The sequence below is a fragment of the Python bivittatus genome, unplaced genomic scaffold (genome assembly GCF_059951505.1).
Source record: "Python bivittatus isolate LINGU-HERP-01145 unplaced genomic scaffold, Pbiv_v1 ctg000070_np1212, whole genome shotgun sequence".
NCBI lineage: Eukaryota > Metazoa > Chordata > Lepidosauria > Squamata > Pythonidae > Python > Python bivittatus.
The window spans coordinates 3,509,842-3,527,464 of NW_028277034.1; the positions used below are offsets into that span (position 1 = coordinate 3,509,842).

At 37.4% G+C, this 17,623-nt stretch overlaps 1 protein-coding gene across 2 annotated transcripts in view; it reads right to left on the minus strand.

Moving 5' to 3' along the window:
• Window positions 1-2,495: 2,495 nt before the first annotated feature.
• SGCZ (sarcoglycan zeta) overlaps window positions 2,496-17,623 on the minus strand; it is a 201,225-nt gene continuing 186,097 nt past the window's right edge. For both annotated transcript variants that reach the window (XM_088131119.1, XM_088131110.1), the window contains 2 exons: window positions 4,783-4,906; window positions 2,496-2,825 (listed from right to left, as the gene is read on the minus strand). In XM_088131119.1, coding sequence (XP_087987245.1) covers window positions 2,628-2,825; window positions 4,783-4,906 — 322 coding nt within the window. In that variant the 3' untranslated portion in view covers window positions 2,496-2,627. The remainder of the gene's footprint in view (window positions 2,826-4,782; window positions 4,907-17,623) is intronic.

Consider the following 17,623-nt stretch of genomic DNA (forward strand, 5'->3'; position numbering starts at 1 on the left):
AAGGCTATATGTATATAGTGGGTATGGGAGTGAAATTCATTTCCAGGGAATCAAATGTTTGTATTCTTGCTGGACATTTTGGGAGAGCATGAGGGTATTCTCACATATGGCAACTACCCACCATTTTTTAATGCAGTAAGACTATGTAAGGACCTTATTTTTAAAAAAGGGTGCTCAGTCTTAATACGATAGAAAATCATGGCTTCTCGTTAGGTGAAAGAGAGGCAGCTAATTTCAGGTTTCATATTTTCATTCCTCCCCTCCCCTACCAATGAGAAGATCAGAGGTTTTCCCCTTGACTTTATATGTCCCACATACCATGGTTTGTTTAAACTATGGTGAGAATATGTTTGGATCAACAATAGTTTTTAATTCTGGTTTGTTCTGAAAGTATAATTGAAACAAACAATACTTCCCTATCCGGTTAGCTTAAAACAAGAAGTGCATTGTCACAATTTATTCATACAATGGGAGACTATGGATTCCTTGCACATATGAAGGCTGCTTGTTACTTTCAAATAGCTTTGTTGGAACATTGATTCAGTATCCTTTTTCTTTCATCCCTTGAATCAAGATCAGAAAGCAGCTTCTTTGTCATTGCTCCTATTCCTTACACAGTAATGTATATGTTTATTATACTTTTATTCTTCAGTAACTTATAGATCACCTACTGCATCTCACTGACACGGCTTTTGGCATTCAGTTTCCATGAAAACTTTTGTTTTTTGTAATGTCCAATGAGTATGTTCTGTAAATATATACTTGAGGGGGTCTACATAATATCAATCTGTTTATTACTTTTTTTTTCTTTTAATATCTAGTTGACATATGTATGTAGGGACACTCAGAAGAGGAAAGACTTCCTCACCACCACCAACATTTCTCAGAGGAGATTGGTGGTCTCCTTGAGTAATGTGAAATTACTCAAGGAGTAATTGTGAGAGCTGCTGGTGGAGAGATAATGGTCTAAAACTGAGCAACGAATTTGGGGTTGTTCTGCTCCACCACAGCCACCACCCCATGCCTTGCTGCATTCCGCATTGACAGGAGTTTCCTGTGACTCTTTAGAAAGATTTTTAGGATATTAAGGGATGAGGGATGGAAAGAAGAAGGAAAGAAACGTTACAACTGTGGACTACCTTAAGTTATCTTAGCCATTATATTTTGAAATAGCATGATCACAGCTGAAAATCAAAACGTTAACATTCCAACTGTCTGTCAGGGCATTTGTTCTATATAATATTCATTCCCAAACCTTGTAATCAAATGGCTTTGTTAATATGAAACTACTGCATTCCACTCCACTACTTCCTTAGGAACTCTGGCATTACTTTTTTGTTTGTTTCAATCAAAGGAATATTTAGATGTGCATAGATTTGCCTTCTTTGCTGTAATGAAAGAGAAATGAAGGAAATCTCATGTAAAACTTTCAGGAGGACATGGCTTTTTCTCATTATAAGTCACTATATTTTGGGTAATGTATCTAAGTGATCGTTCAGTTATTCATTGTGGAAATACCCTCAGTGACCTAATCTTTCCTCCATCTTTAGACACCATCATATATTAGGGCAGTGTTATCCAAACTTGGCCACTTTAAGATGAGTGGACTTCAACTCCCAGAATTCCCCAGCCAGCCATGGGATTCTGGGAGTTGAAGTCCACTCATCTTAAAGTGGCCAAGTTTGGACAACACTGTATTAGGGCTTGTTTGTTTTTTGAGAAACAAAATGTATTAATCATATCTGTAACTTGCTCAATGGGCCATCAGGTCAACAGACTCACTTTTCTTTAACAGTGTGGCAGCATTAGATGCATACAAATGACTGAGAGGAATACTGTTGTTAAATGTTACTTCACATGCACAAACAAATCATTCAAGATCAGCACAAAAATAAAAGGTCTGAATAGGTAACATTTCTGATGATTCATAAAATGTGCACCTAACTCACAAAACCTGTGTGAAGGAGACAAATAGTAACAATGCCCTGAAGGGAAGGAAAAAAAAAAAAAAGATCAGCACTCAGGGAGGGATTCTGTCTCTTGTTGTTTAAAATGTGAAATTGAATTTTACTTGTTTAGTAATGTGTTACACAATGCTTTGAAGTCTTAAAATTCTGGGATAAAAGTTTACATCCAAAAGTGATGGGTGTATGAAAATTGTGCTTTCAGACAGTAGAGTTATTTGTCATACCAATTCATCTCAACTTTAGATTCTGGGCCAATTTTTATAGTATTATATTTATCTCTATATAGTTATGTATATATGTGCAGTTTCTCATTTACAGTTCCTGCCCAAAAAAATTCTAAAACAATGTGCTTCACTTCATATATAGCCAAGGCACCTATGTATTTCTCCCTTTTGGACAAAAAGTGATACGAAGATCCAGATTCCCTGGTGAAGACAACCATTTTATTAGGCCTTCTCTCTTCCATCTTGGAGCTCCATAAGCCAGAAGAGAAGGCTGTATTTTGCCCCTTGCTTGCACTGGAAGAGATCCAAGAGGCTGCTTGGAGCTTCATGATCAAACGAGGGAAATCAAGCAGAACTGTGAAGCAGAGGGACAGTAACAAAAAGGCTATTCTGGTGTGAGGAGGAGGAGGAGGAAAAGAAGGATTCTGGTGTCTTTTCAGCTCCACAAGCAGATGTTGCCACTGGACTGACATGTGGAACCTGCTCCTGCAGGAGAAAGGTAGAGTTTGCCATTGGGACAAACACAGAGCTCATAGATAGTCTGTCTTGTTGCTGATGAACTTGGTGAGGAAGATGAGGGAAAAGACCCCAGGGGTAGATTCCCTAGTCGGATTGAGTCCGCATTTAAAAATATCTAGGAAAAAAAAAAAGAAAGGAAGGAAGAAAATGAAGAGGTTTTAATTTTCAGTTTATTCTGCAGGACTTCATATTGAGAAATATATTATTGGGTTCTCTAAAAGAGACCTCACCTGGATGCTCTTCTCTGTGTTCCAGTTCAGAATGGAATTCAGTAATTATAAAATAGCAGTACCAGCCTCTTTCCCATTTCCCAAATGCATGGAGAAGGAGACCCATGCCTGGCCCAGTCAGGATCTGCTCTGCCTGGTCCATCTCTGAACATACATAAAGCCTGCTTCCTATCATTGATAAATAAAGCTAGTGTTGTCAGGTGATCATTGCAAAAGACAATTGCATCAGCTTTTACTAATGCTAGCTTCCTAAAATAAGTTCTAATGGAAGAAATGTGTACTTGGGTATTGCTAGGGATGTTTATGGGACCCTCTGACAACAAAGGCAGATCTCTAATTAGCTGTGTAGGGAGTCTCCCTGGTAACAGCTGAAGCCAGAAGCTCCATGGACCAAGCCCTCTGAAAATGGTTTGAGCAAAGTCCTCTAAAGTAGATACCTAGGTCTGCATGCCATTCTCTAAAGCAATGGTGATCCTTGCAAAATATGTGGCTGCCTTAGAACGTTGCAGGCAGGCGTACTATTTGTACCCTTCCACCTTCCCAAGCACCTTTTTGCAAAAAAACTCAAAATGTTGCACAGTCCTACCAAAAAGTATAATTTTATTGGCATAAAATCTGTTGACTAATGGTATGCATGCTTGTCCTTAAGGATCTAGAAGCAAGTAATCCAACCTGGTTTTTTAAATTGTTGCTTTTTATGAAGTTTAGGCTAATTATAAAGTTGCTGCTATGAAATCATGGTTGCCACGCGACTATGCTGAAAGAGGCAGTCATGCTTCAGTGTTTAAGTATTTCCTGCAACATAACTGTTGTCAATGACTCTTGCATTTGTCTATAGAAAACAACAGGACTTTATGGCAATGTAGTGGCTGGCAAGAATGCCTTTCTTTGTACAATCCAAGCTGTCCTTATTTTTGATGCCATACAAAGTTTCTGCTGATGGTTAAATATTGAAAGAGAGCAGAAGGCTGGTGTAGTCCATAAGGACATTAGAGTTTGAGCTCTGAAAAATGAAAAGCATACGACGCTATCTCTTTCGTGATGCTGATTTAACTGTGGCCCGTTCATCAGTTCCACTTAGGGAAGAGATTATGCATATTTCCCTTACAAATGTAGCAATTATACTCCTACATTAGTGTCCATCAGCATAATGAAGTTTGAAAAGTGCACTGAAAGTGAGAAGGCAATATGTAATTCCCACAACCCTGCCTCCGATTCCCTTTCTTGCTCATTTAAAACACGTAGGAAAGGACTGCAATTTATGAGCTACTGATGAGAATTTAGACTGCTGGAAAATGAGACTGCTTATTTGAAAAATCTTGCAAAGGTGAATTTCCATCTATTAGTGGAGGACCATCGTTGGGTAGTTAGTAAAAGATTAGTTGAGTAATAAAAGCCAGAGAGGAGATAAAACATACCCACCAGCCCTATCATCCACACCACCATCCCTTACAACCATTGGCGTTATAGTGAAAACTAGGAACGTTAAGCTGAACAGCTAATGATTATTACAGTTAGTGTGCAATCCAACTTTGGTTTGATTTTTATGATTGTGTTAAATTCATGCTATGGGGGAGTCAAAACTTGAAAATAGAAGAACTTGGTTGGAGAACCTAGATTGGTTAAGGAGTATGTGGCTTAGTTCACGTAATGGGAATAGATGATGATTATCTTGTTAGTTGAAGAGTTACAACTTACACGTGTGATATGGACTTTAGTGCAATCCGAGAGCAATAAAAAATAATTTAAGGCTTCAGTTCTAAACACCATACAGTGGACTAGCTTCCAAAGAAACATGCATGAGGTTTCACGAGATGAATATGGTTCTCTGATAAAGCTTACCTCCCCTTCTGTAGACTGCAGGTGCAGCTCTTTCCTACAAGTGGCTTTCAGGTCCCCCGCAGCTGCGCTCACTTGTATTCCTTTTGGAGCTTCCATTATCAAAGATCTCGTGGGTGATTCAAGCCTAGGAAATGGGGAGGGGGTGGGGGAAATGAGGGAAGCAAGGGAATTTAGAAAAAAGATATTAAAAGATCACATGTCCTACTCATTGCCCAGCAGCTTGGTATTTTATTCTCCAACACAACAATGGAAATAAAATGTCCATTGGTATCTCTGTGTTCTGGAAAATACCTAGAATGTTCCTGATTGCACTGAAAATTCTTTTGAATCTCAGTTCATACTTTGTAGAGTTCAAGACTGTTCTTTCTAGAATGATGTCTATTTTATTTCAATTCATTCATTTTGCATATCAGGACTCAACATTGATCTATAACGAATAGTTTCAGGTAAAAGAGATGGTTGAAGGGAGCAAGTGCTGTTTTAGAACCATGTCTAGGTGACAGCTGCAGCTTGTGCAATTGTTGCTTATGAAAGTGACCCTTGTATGGGCCATGCTCATTAACTTTTTAGCAGCCAGCATATAATTACCACCCTAGTAAAAGGGAAGCTTATGATAACCCTGAAGCTACTGTGGGCCCTATGAGAAATGGATTTGCTTCCTCCAAATCAGGAGGCTGAAATTTAGGTACTTTAAAGATCCATCTGATAGGCCTGCCAGAAACCACAGTACAAAATCTGTCCTATAGATATCTGTCTTTACGGTCGTAATGTTCATTGTCAGCATGAGTGCTTTGAATAATGGCAGAAAGGTAATGAATATAGAGTTCCAAGAAAGAAATAATGTGAAAATTGCTAATAAGCAAATAAGTATAGCCTGATATTGGCTGATACAAACATTTCTTACCCAATAGTTTCAACACCCACATCATTTTTTTGCAGGGTTCCTTATCAAAATCTGTTATGGATTTACGTCTCTATTTGCATAAATAATGCCATTATTTTACAATGATTGATGACTGAGATTTCTTTGTAATCATTTATGTTTTATTGTTATGGTCATCTTTCTAAGTGGTCTTTCATCTACATGGTAGATGGGGGGAGGTCCGCAGGGGTGGGACAAGTGGCAAAGCGTGTGTTGCAGCTCTGTTCCTAATGTACTTGTGGATGATGGGATGACACAAGTAGGAAAGGGTGGAGCTTGCAATTCATCATTGTCACATTTTATTTTATCATATTGATGCCACCACGTCTAGCTGGGGACATGAATATTTGTAGACATGCTTCCTTGCTATACGATACATGCAGGATTGTTATGAAACAGAAAATACTAAATCAGAGCTGGAAATATAATTAAAAATTGTCTGCCATTTGTGGATTTACCCTTATTTTATTTGACTATGTTTCAAGTTAGGTTTAATACAAATAACTTTATTTAAGCTCTGTTTTTAGCATTAGCTTGTCTCATATAATTTCTTATGAATAAAATTTAGAAATATTTACCATTTGTCTTATACAGATCCTTTGCAGAACTGTGATTTATGTAATGACTGTAGCATCTTCTTAAGGAAGGAATAAAGGTTTAAACTGCAGGAAAATTCTATTTTTAACAGATATCATTTAAGAACCACTTTTCTTTCAAAAAGAAATTTCTAGACATCATGATTTTTAGTTCACTTCTACAAACTCCACTTTTTTATTTCTTCTCCTCAGGCAACAAGCTGGTATGTTATTGTATGATGAAATGGACCATATTTTATATGTGCTTCTCTGATCCTCATGAAATTTAAAATAAATGTGGTTTAAAATAAAATTACCCCTGGCTATATAGGTAAGAAAGACAATATATGAAAGAAAAAAAAGTTTTCTTTTGAATTCAAAGCTATTAATGTTAAGTTGGAAGTGTTAGGGAAAATGATGGGCATCATCCAGCCGATGTTTCAGGCATTTAAAGTCCATTGATTTTAGTCAGAGATTTAAGAAGCTGCTTAACTTTCTACTGAAATCAATGGGACTTGAAAGCACTAAAATTCGATTGGCCCATGCTTGGTATAGATAACAGTTTCTAAACTCGTGAGAAGATCATTTCAAATAAGCATTTAGAAGGACTAATGTTACCTCTTCTGCAACACCCCAGGTAATAGACAGTTATAAATGTTCACAAAGGGGATCAGGTATTCAAGATCAGGTGAACAGTTGCACCTTCAAAGAGAACTGCTGAATTATTTGCTGGGTTGTATTGCACTTGGCTTTGGAGGCCTTATTCAGATAGATGCCAGGGAACATGCACAGAAGCACAAGTCCCATCCTCTTAAAGTTCAAACCAATGCATATGCCATCTGTAGTAGGTGTGCCTGAAGAAGCTGGAGATGAGCAAATGAGACTCCTACAAATTAATGGACGCATACATATAGGGTTTTAAGGGAATTGTGTGAAACAGTCAAAAGAAAACTCAGAAATATTGCAGCCCAGCCATATTTTCCTTTGCAATTATTTCTGTGTTGCAGGTCAGGCTGAAACTGTAATCAACAATATTCCAGTTCTGAAGACACCATTACCCTTTAGTGTCAGTTGGAGAGCTGTGTGGGGAGAACATGCATTATGGCAGTAGTACCTTGTCAGTGCTGCAGGTCAGGGGCTGAGTTTGATTTAGATGTGCAGTTAGAAAAACAAATTCTGCCATGTGTCTTAGGAGAGGGTATAGCAAAAGTCAGCCTCATAAAAAGGTCCTCTTAGAGATCCTCCCAGACCAAATCAGTTAGGAAACCATGCAAAGTGTTCATGTACCCCTGATTTGCATGAAGGTTGATGCAGTTGTTCATGGCTAAACACTTTAGGAAAACCTTAAAACTATTTTAAAAGGGACGTCAGGTCAAGATAAAAAAGTAGCGATCCTTGAGTCAAACTCAGCTCCTGGTAACTCCACAGGTAGGTTCATGTGGTATGGAATTAGCTTGCCATAATATGCACCCCCCACAGAAATCACAGAGTGTATAAGAAGTTGGAGGTTCAAGAACTCAGCAGATTTGAAAACTAACATTTATAACTGACGTTCTGTTTCTTTAATGCTTTAATCTGTCATTTCTAAACTAATTGGATTGGAAAGATGCACAAAATCTCTTGTGATTTTTATAGGCGACATCCTCCATTGGTAATGTTACACAAAGAAAGGCAAATTCTGATATCTCCTCTTGTGCCAGGGGTTCATATTTCTGCCAGCAATTTTTGGTAATTCTGTACATGCTCTCAGAAAGATTGATCAGGCTCCCCTAGACAACTGTTTGGGGGAATGCTGTCCTCTGATATGGTAACTGTTGCAATTTTCATAGATGAACTCTGACCCCCTCACCAAATTCTGGAATATCTTTTAGTAAGGTTTAGCACAGCCAACTTCAGGATTGGCAAATCAACATATTATTTTGCCCAAAGAAATGGAAGGATGGCAGTAAAGCTGCAAAATATCTTGATGTATTTCATTAAAAAGAATCTATTAATCCCCAATTAATTGGAACATGAACAAGAAACAGGAAACATTCATCCACTTGTCTACAGTGGAGCACCAGTAGTTCCAATGCTTGGGGAAAAGTTAAGCCTTTGTCAGTCACAGTTCAATTGGCAAAAATATATGAGCCAAATTTAGCTCAAAAGAAACATCAACTCTTCTCTGAAACCAAAACTGGAGGTCTTTTATGATCATTATTTAAGTTTCACTTAAGTTGGGGTGACACTTCGACTTGCAAAATGCCAGATGATATTTGGTTGATTCTTTTTACATACATTGGCATTGAAAATCAACAAAAAGCAATGCCACTCATATTTATATTTTTAGCATAAATAGTACAAAGAATGGTCCTGGCATCCTGTCCAAAGCGAGCAGCTTGAGTAACATAAAGGGCTATTTTGAATCCTGAGAGCCTGTCCAAGCAAAACTGAAAAGCAGGACAAATCTCTAATTTTTGCACTGTGTTTCAGCTATGTAAGAAAGGATTAATCATGAATAATAAGAAATAATTCAAGATTGTCGAATAATTTATCACTGGGCCTTGAAAGTGAACTCAAACCAGATGTAGCCTTGATTCTGCTGGAAGAAGCCAGAGCAGGAATGGAAAATGTCTAGCCCATGAAGGTTCCTCAAGTAGCTTGTCCCAGAATTGAAAACTTCTCTCTGATCAAGGACATGACATTTTTCCTGCACTTCACTACAGTCAGGCCAACTGATATCAGAAGCTTTTCAAAAACCTACTGATCAGGCAGCGTTTTGGGAGCTCATGACTAGGAAGAGGAAGTCTAATCCCTTCATATCTGTGATTCCTCACAAAAAATATGTAATCTGCTTTTCTTTCACTAAAACTTTTATATAACCCCAGTAGGGCTGATGGAAGTTTTATAGAGCTTAATTGTTGCATGTGGGAGTGGATGGAGGGAAGCCTTATCAGACAGGTTATATGTTATAGAAAATGTTATAGAACCTATATGGCAGCCCAATATGTGAAAATAGATGTATGAGGGTGAGAATAAGTACAGAAGTGTTATGTGCCTACATGTGTTAATGAACACAGACTATATTTATTAACATGACTGTTAAGGAGGAGATGGGGAACATTCTTCTCTGATTAAAGGACAGACGTGTCCCTGGAGATATTGGCAAAACATCTCAGGTAAGGTAAGGAAACTGGCTTCCCACTTAAGACCATTATTTCTCTCCCCCCTTTTTTCTAAATCCCTTCCTTCCTTGCTCCTCCCTCCCTCCCTTCTTTCCTTCCTGCCTCCCTGCCTTCCTTTGTAGAAAACAGATATACTGATGGGGATCTGGGATTATAAAAATTTAACAATAAAACTGACTGTTAAGTGTGAAAGATGCTTTGGTGAGTCCTCCATCTTTCTGTTTCAGACATCTAACCCAGGGGAAAAGGGTGCTTGATTCCCCGTCCCCCCGCCTACTGCTTTTCTTCTTGCTTCATTTTTCGCAGCTGTTTTCTTCTCCCCTGGAAATCTGGAGCATGTTTTCTAAAGGAAAAGCAACCAATGGTGGGACTTGTGGGCGAGATATATGGGGTCAGAAAAGGGTCAAGAGCATCTTCCTTGTCTGCTTTTCTTTTCCAGACTACAGTCTCTCACCACCCCATGTGACTTTTTCTGGCTCTCGGAACTGCAAAAACTATTTGCCATCCCAGCCTCCAAGCCAAGTTATTTTGGCATCAAATATATAGCTACTGAACATATTTTTATCACCTTATTTTGTGAGAAATAAGATGTAACAGTCACCTTATTATCAATCTTAAATATCTCATTAACTGAGACATCTGAAGGCTAAACTTTAATTAAATGGAGCACACTATTACTTTTGGTGTAGCTTGTTCGTTTTAGTCTAGTAGGAGCCACAGAAAAATAATTAACTCCAGTACTTTGATGTTAACAGGTCTAGATAGGCAGTGAAATGAAGGGCAGGGGCAAGCAATGATGGCTGAATTCTCAAAGTAGGGATGAAATTTCAAGATAAAACAGCATCTCAGGAACTTCTGGAACTGTCACTGAGTTATTGTAAGAAACTGTAACGGCTGCCAGTCCCAAGCCAACTACCTTCTTAAGTTAAATGGATCTTTAGACAAATTTACTCCAAACTCTCTTCTCAACTTTCCATCTTAACTATGTAACTTTTCTATCAGTATCTGACTCTGCAGTTCATTCCTCTGCAGCTTCTCCTGTCCTTTAAGCAGCCAGGAGGAGACTACAGGAAGAGACAAGCCCTTTAGCAACTACAGGCAACATTCAGCAAAGGTAGAACAACTGCAAAAATAGCATCTGTGAGCCATGTTTGGCTTCAGGAAGATGTCGGCCTTCTTTGTATGAAATTCACTGTTACACTTTCAGTGATTAGTAAACACTAAGGATTTTTTATCGTTCTGAACTAATTTGGAGCAATTGGCATTTGAGTGGTTTAACTATCCGGCTTTGCCCCTTATGAGGTCCTCATAGCTCCTTCTCCATGAATCCTAAGTCAGGGCAAATAAATTATAATTGTGTATCCTATTTCAGCCTTGTCCTTTCTTCATGGTGAAATGTATCATCTCCCCCCACTCCATGTAATCCTTAGAACGTTACCTAGGTCCCATGAAACAGTAGGCTGAATAATAACTAGTCTAAGTATTACATGTTTAGTGGACTATTTAAAGAAACTTCTTCCCTGTCTTCTGCAGAATATTTCAGGGTCAAGAACTGTGTGAGTGAGAAAAACTAAAGTTGCTGATATAATTTACATTAATAAAACAAAATTAATTAAATATAGTTAATATGATTATGGCCCAGTCATGTAGTTAGTCATTTTTCCTTTCTGTCATATTAAAAAATTACAAGTTCTTGATAAGTTTATATTAACTTAAAACCCAAATATGCACTATATAATTTATTTTGTTGACCCTTTTCTTAGTTTTTCTCCGTCCTCCCAGCAGCTGAATTCAATAATGTTCGGAATTTTTTAGTGGAGGGGAAATTGCTATGGTAATGCTCTTTCTTATTCTTTGTAAAGAAAAGTTCTTATTAGAGCCATGCATTTACAGTCTTACTACTACTACTGCTGCTACTCATTATTGTATTTTTGAGACAGATGAGGATTAAACTTCATACCAACTTTGCACTGCCTGATCAATTTTTTTTCATCTCATTATGCTGAGTGTTGGCTTTCAGCATTAGCTTACAGTCAATGGCACAATAGCCTTGACGATGACAGGGGAAAAAAGCTATTAAATTTGATCTTTGAGTTCTCCCAAAGGCACAGAACAACAGCAAAGCAATTTACCTTTCTTATTAGGGAGGTGATTGATAGCATAGATTTCCACACATAGCTACAAATGCCTTAGAAAATATTCAGTCCTAATGGGTACCTTATTGTATATGCAACATATTGTCCCTGAATAAGTAACTTAAAAGGTAATATTGAATAACTGTTCTTAAAATATTGGTTTTAATGGCACATTACCACCATTAGAACCAGTGTTTTGGAGGCTTAGACTGTAGTCAATTGAGCTGTAGTCTTTTTTTTTTTTTTTTGAGAGAAGATGGCAATAAAAATCTTTTATGAAAAAAGCTGTCAGTGCTCAAATGATGAATTAAACCTTCATTTTTAAACTTGTCATTCACAGTGCTGTGTGTTGGGGGATTAACCAATTTTGCTAGGAAAAGTTAATAGAAAAAACTAATAGCAATAGACTTAAACTTAAACTTCTATAAAATATCATTGCAATTCTTTGGTCATCTTGAGACATATTTTTGACTATAGGATTTCATTACATGCTTCTGAAATAATTGCACATTAAACAACCTCAGCTGTGAACACAGCATTGCAGTAAATTTTACAGTTGACTCAAATCACACGGCTATGCAAGGTTCAGTTTGGAGATTCAGTTCAATTAACATTGATTAATCACCCATTTAACATAGATTAATGAACTGAAATGGGCATTGGATTCAGAAGACAAATGTAATTTGTTGGGTCAGTATCTATTAGAATCTTGCTGAACTGAAGATTCAATAGCCTTTCTGCTGCTTCAGAGATCCTACCAGACAGATATACAATGTTGTTGTTTCAATTCCTCATGAGAATGAATGGTGTGATGGGCTCTCTGACACTAACGGAGCAGCCACCAGCCAAAAGGCTTTCTCACCTCACTGAACTCTCTGCCTATCAGAACTCTTTTCAGTTGGCAAGGCTGACATTACTTCATTCACTTTATCAACTCTCAATTCTTTAATGTGGCCAGCCATGTGCCTCACATTTGCTTTTTCTTGTGCCAGTGAAAGCCTACTCTTCTTCTATGCTGTCCCTGCCAGCATAAATAAGAATTCAACTCAGGACTCAGAGTATGGAACCGGTTTGGTATACACTTTGGGATCAAACCTTATTTTTATAATCTGCATGACTGCAGCAGGTTGAAGTCACTTCATATTATGGTAAGTGGATATATGTCAAGCTTGCATTGTTCTGTTGACTGCTTTTAAGAAAGGGTAGTGGTAGTGACAGCAGGACTATGAATGCCACTTGTACTGTACTAGCATCTTTCTCCACAGCCTGCCTGGTTTTGTGGAAATGTTCCTCACCTTCTGAGCCTGTCTCTGCTGACCCTGCTAATTAACTAACACAGACATTGCCAGCAAGCCACAACTGTGATACAACTGAGTTTGGATAAGATTAAGAGAGTCTTGATCAGGATCCTTGCAAATCAGCTATGCTAGCCCTCCTGGTAACTCAGAAAAATAAGAACTTAGTTTTTAAGACAGGTTTTGAAAGTTTGCATTTAGAAGTTGGAGTAGAAGTTGAACAACACTGTGTTGTTTCAGCCAACTTCACTATATGCTCTTTCCTATGCATTATAAAATTTGGAGACTTCTGGTGGGGTTCTTTCTACAGCCCTATTCTCTCTGCACTAAATGAAGACATATGGGGTGATATTTGAAAAAAAAACACACATTTTGGCTAAACCCTTGAAGCTGCAACTTTACAAGATTAATGTCCTCTAAAGGGGATACCATTCCAGCTTCAGATATTTTGCATTTTACTTATTATAGCCTATGGACAAATCTTTTCCCAATCTAGAATTTTGAATCATATCAAACTTCCCATCCCTTCTGGAATGCCAAGTTCAAATCAGTTCAAGTACTCTTTGAATATCAAACTGGCAAATCTAATCAGAATTGACACACACAGACTGAATGACTGACTGTTGTTAGAAGCAGCTCTTCCTTCTGTCCCTCAAGGCCATTCCTTTGTTCCACTCCATCTACTGACAAAACAGCTAAAAATCAATTTCATCAGGTTGTAAAATTTCAAGGGAAGGTGAGACAAGCATTATTAATATAAATATAGGGGATATGTTTGTAATTTATTTATTTTTTTTGGTTGGAAATGTCACATAGTCCAGACTATCACAGGCAGTAGGAGAAATTGTATTAGCTTAGAGGTCATTGTTGCCACTTAGAAATCCAGGAAGGGAGTGTATCCTTTAAAAGGCTGTATCCAGGTGGATCTTTTAGCATGCAATGAAGATGGATAATTGTGACAATTTCATGAAAGCTCCAGATGATCCAAGTTTTCTTTAGCAAACTTGTTTTGGTAAACTCATGTTTTACTTGCCTTCTCTCCATGTTTTATTTGATCAAGGAACATTATTGTAACTGAACACAGCTTTGGACCCCAATTCTGGTGGTCATCTATTCCTTTTTTATAATGTTCTTTGAAGCAATTTGGTTTAGTCTATTACATTGTAAACTTATTAGTCTTGGGCCAGTGTGCATAGGACAAGCTGTGAATGCATCTGTCCCAGCCCTTGGTTTATGGTCATTCATCTGGATTCAGGAATTATAGCAATATGTCTGTTCCTGTTATTTTGGGTGTCTCCCCATTCCTTTTGCTCTAGTCTGTCTTCCTAGATCCTTCTTGATTTCTAGGTAAGTAATAAAAAATAATGCCCTATAACAGCTATACTGTAGTTAATCTGCTTTAGGACAGTGCATTCATCATGTGGATTCATATCATTTCAAGCAATGGTACATTTCTGTTATACATGATCATTCTTAAAAAATCTGAGTAGTCCAATTGTTTAATCTTCTAAGGATAGATAAATCTTTCATGCATGGTTTTATTCAACTTAACTGTTTATTCTGCAAATTTTCTTGAAAAATCCTCAGAAGCAATTATTTAAATATACCCATCTTTGGGTATCTTTATTTTTTTTCTGAATGCTACTAAGCAAAATTTGGGAAAGTAGAAGCAAATTAGTAAGTTCACACTGATCTTCATTCCTTGGATGTGATGTGATGTGTATGATGTGTATGTGTATGAAATGCCAAACAACACTAACAAAGAGAGAGAGAATCAAATATAGAAACTGAAAACTGCATTACCATGTCTTTGGAGATGGACTTGATGTGGAACTTTAAAATGAGATACAACCATTTGTTCAAGTCTTGCATTTAGTATCTTTGACATTTTCTGAAAAATATTGATTAGGACTCAGCAGTAATGTCAGATCTATACTTTACAAAAGGCTGTGATTGAGAGGCCACTGTAATTGTTTAAAAATCTCAGTTGGACTTAGAGTACCACATCAGTTTTGAGGATTTTATATTTTAGTTTTTATTCCCATATTTATTGTATTTTGGGGATAGCATACAGGGTCTCAGTAGTAGTCCTAAAGACATATTATTCTATGGACTTCAGCAGTGAGTTGTTTTTCATTTGTGGTCTTTGAATAACTTTGGAAATACAAATGAATAATGAATATGGCTCAAGAAAAAAAAATACAAAAAGCAAGTTCCCTTTTCAAGGAGAAACCTCAGCATGTCTAACCTTCTACTGACATTTTTAGCTTACACATCCTGAAATAGCTCATAATAAGAACAAGACCTTGGTTCTGTAGGGCACAAGCAATGCTCAATAAACTCAACTTAACAATCTTCCCTTCTATTAATTATTTAGCTTTAAACCACCCAGTTACTTGGTTATCTGAATGGTATACAGTGCAGTTAAAACATATATAATAAAAAACAGCACAAAAAACATTATAGAATAATAATCAAAATGTAACATAAAATCCCCATAAAAACAACAGCAGAACAAATAGTATGAAGTTTCCTGAAGCTCTGGAAATGGCTCTTAAATGTGTGGACTTCTGAGGAAGAAATGGTGAACTGAAGATAGCTCCACAAAAAGTGAAACCAGCAACTGTGGTGAAATGAAGAGTTGGCGAGTAGACTGGCTCTTTGTAATTCCTCTCCAGATAAGGGGAGGACTTGAGATCCTTCACAAGTGCTCCAGACAGTTGTTCCCCATGAGGAGACTGCAAGACAGTGATCTCCGGCATCTTTAGAGCTCTGGGGGATGTGGGAATAGTCATTTTGCTCAAACCACAGTCAACACCTTTAAAAGGACACTGGGTTCACATACTTCCTTTTCTAATCACTTTTGGAAATTGCTTGTTGGCTGCTTTTCAGCTATTAGGAACTTTGCATTGACTGGGTTTATAGCACTGGGTAAGTTTCCTTCAATCCTTAGTGAAAGAAGTTTTAAATACAAGTTTAAAGACTTTTAAAAAAAGGATTTTTGGAATAAACAGCAAATGGGTGATTAAAACTTTGATTTTAGAAAGATTTTGGAATTAATTATAAAGAATCCTTCCCATGGGAAAATGCTTTTGTTCTGATTTTTTTTAAAAAAAAACAAGATTAGATTTTAATAATTGGCCACTAGAGGGAACTAGAAGGAACTAAAGATTACAATTAAAGGAGTAGAACATTCAAACTTGACTAACTAAAGCTGAATGAAGCAAAATATTTTAGCATTGAACATACTGAAGAATATTTTTGAACAATGGACCCAGAAGTTAATTTTAAGAGCCTGCCTCTAGAGATAAACTGTGTTTAAAAGAAGTTATGGAAGAGGAACAAGTGTTACCAGACATGATTGAGACAGATTTGAAAGTGGATTTAAAAATGACAGGCTACAAGAATCATATGGAAAAAAGATGCTACACTGGACATACAAAAGAAACCGGCTGATTTCATAATAAAAGGGATATACAAATGACAAACCAAGAGACTGACCTGGATAATTTTTCTATACTGGATTTACAAAAGAGGCTTGTCAAAGCTTTGAAGAATTTTGTGAGACGAGACAAGAAAAAATGAAAAGAAATTAAGTTCTTGGATATTATTTGAAGAGACTAAAGATCAACATTGTTAGAATTAAAAGGAAGGAATACAAAGTTGGTTTATTTGATCAAGATTAAAATAGATGTTGTCAGTTTCAGCCCAAAGAACTCCATGAGACAATGCAAATACAGTTCTGTTGCGTTTATTAGCTTCCACCTCAAGACAGAATCTCTCCAGACTGAACCCAAGTTCCCAATCCAGCCAGCCACAACACTGTGAATTCCTTAGGGAGGTGCCAGCCTCATCTTCTTGAACTTCCCATACTCCTATTGGGGGCTAAGAACACACTTATCTTCCTCAGCATGGCCTTCATAAGTCCATTCCATCACAGATATGTTGTTATCTCTGGTAACCCTTAATGGACTTTTGCTGACATCAGGACTGGAATGATGAGATTTTATGGATTTGTTTATAGATAAGAGATGGGATATGAGAAGGAGAGATCATTTGTTGTATTTTAAGAGAAGGTGATAAGTTACTGAAATTGTTTATACTTGTGATGAAGGGGGAAGTCACTTCTCTATATATTTCTTTTTTTTTCTTTACTATTTTCTTATTTTTTCTTTCTTTTCTATTTTTTCTCTTTCCTTTTCTGCACCTATTTTTGCTTTGTATTCTTTTATTTTTTAATTTTGTGTTAGTTTTTATTGTTGTAAACTGTATACATATATACATACACACACAGTGGTGTGCAGTCTGGAGATCCTCCTGGACTTGTGGCTCCTGGTTGAGGAGCAGGTGGCAATGATGGCCAGGAAGGTCTTTTCACAAATTGTATTTCTGTTGTGCCAATTCCCAGATGACAAGGCACTGCTCATGGTCACTCATGCCTTAGTTACCTCCTGATTGGATTACTACAATGTGCTGTACATGGGCTGGCCTTGAAAGCATTTGGAAGCTTCAGCTGGTCCGGAATGCAGTGACACATGCAGTATTGGGTGCACCACAGTATGCCCACATACCACCACTGCTATGTGAACTGCACTGGCTCCCAATAGACTTTCAGGTTCAATTCAAGGTGCTGGTGTTCACTTTTAAAGCTGTGCATGGCATAGGGTCAGGTTACTTGCAGGACCATCTCTCCCTGATGGTTTCTGCCCATCTCACCATATTTGGCAGAGTAGGCATACTTTGTGTCCCC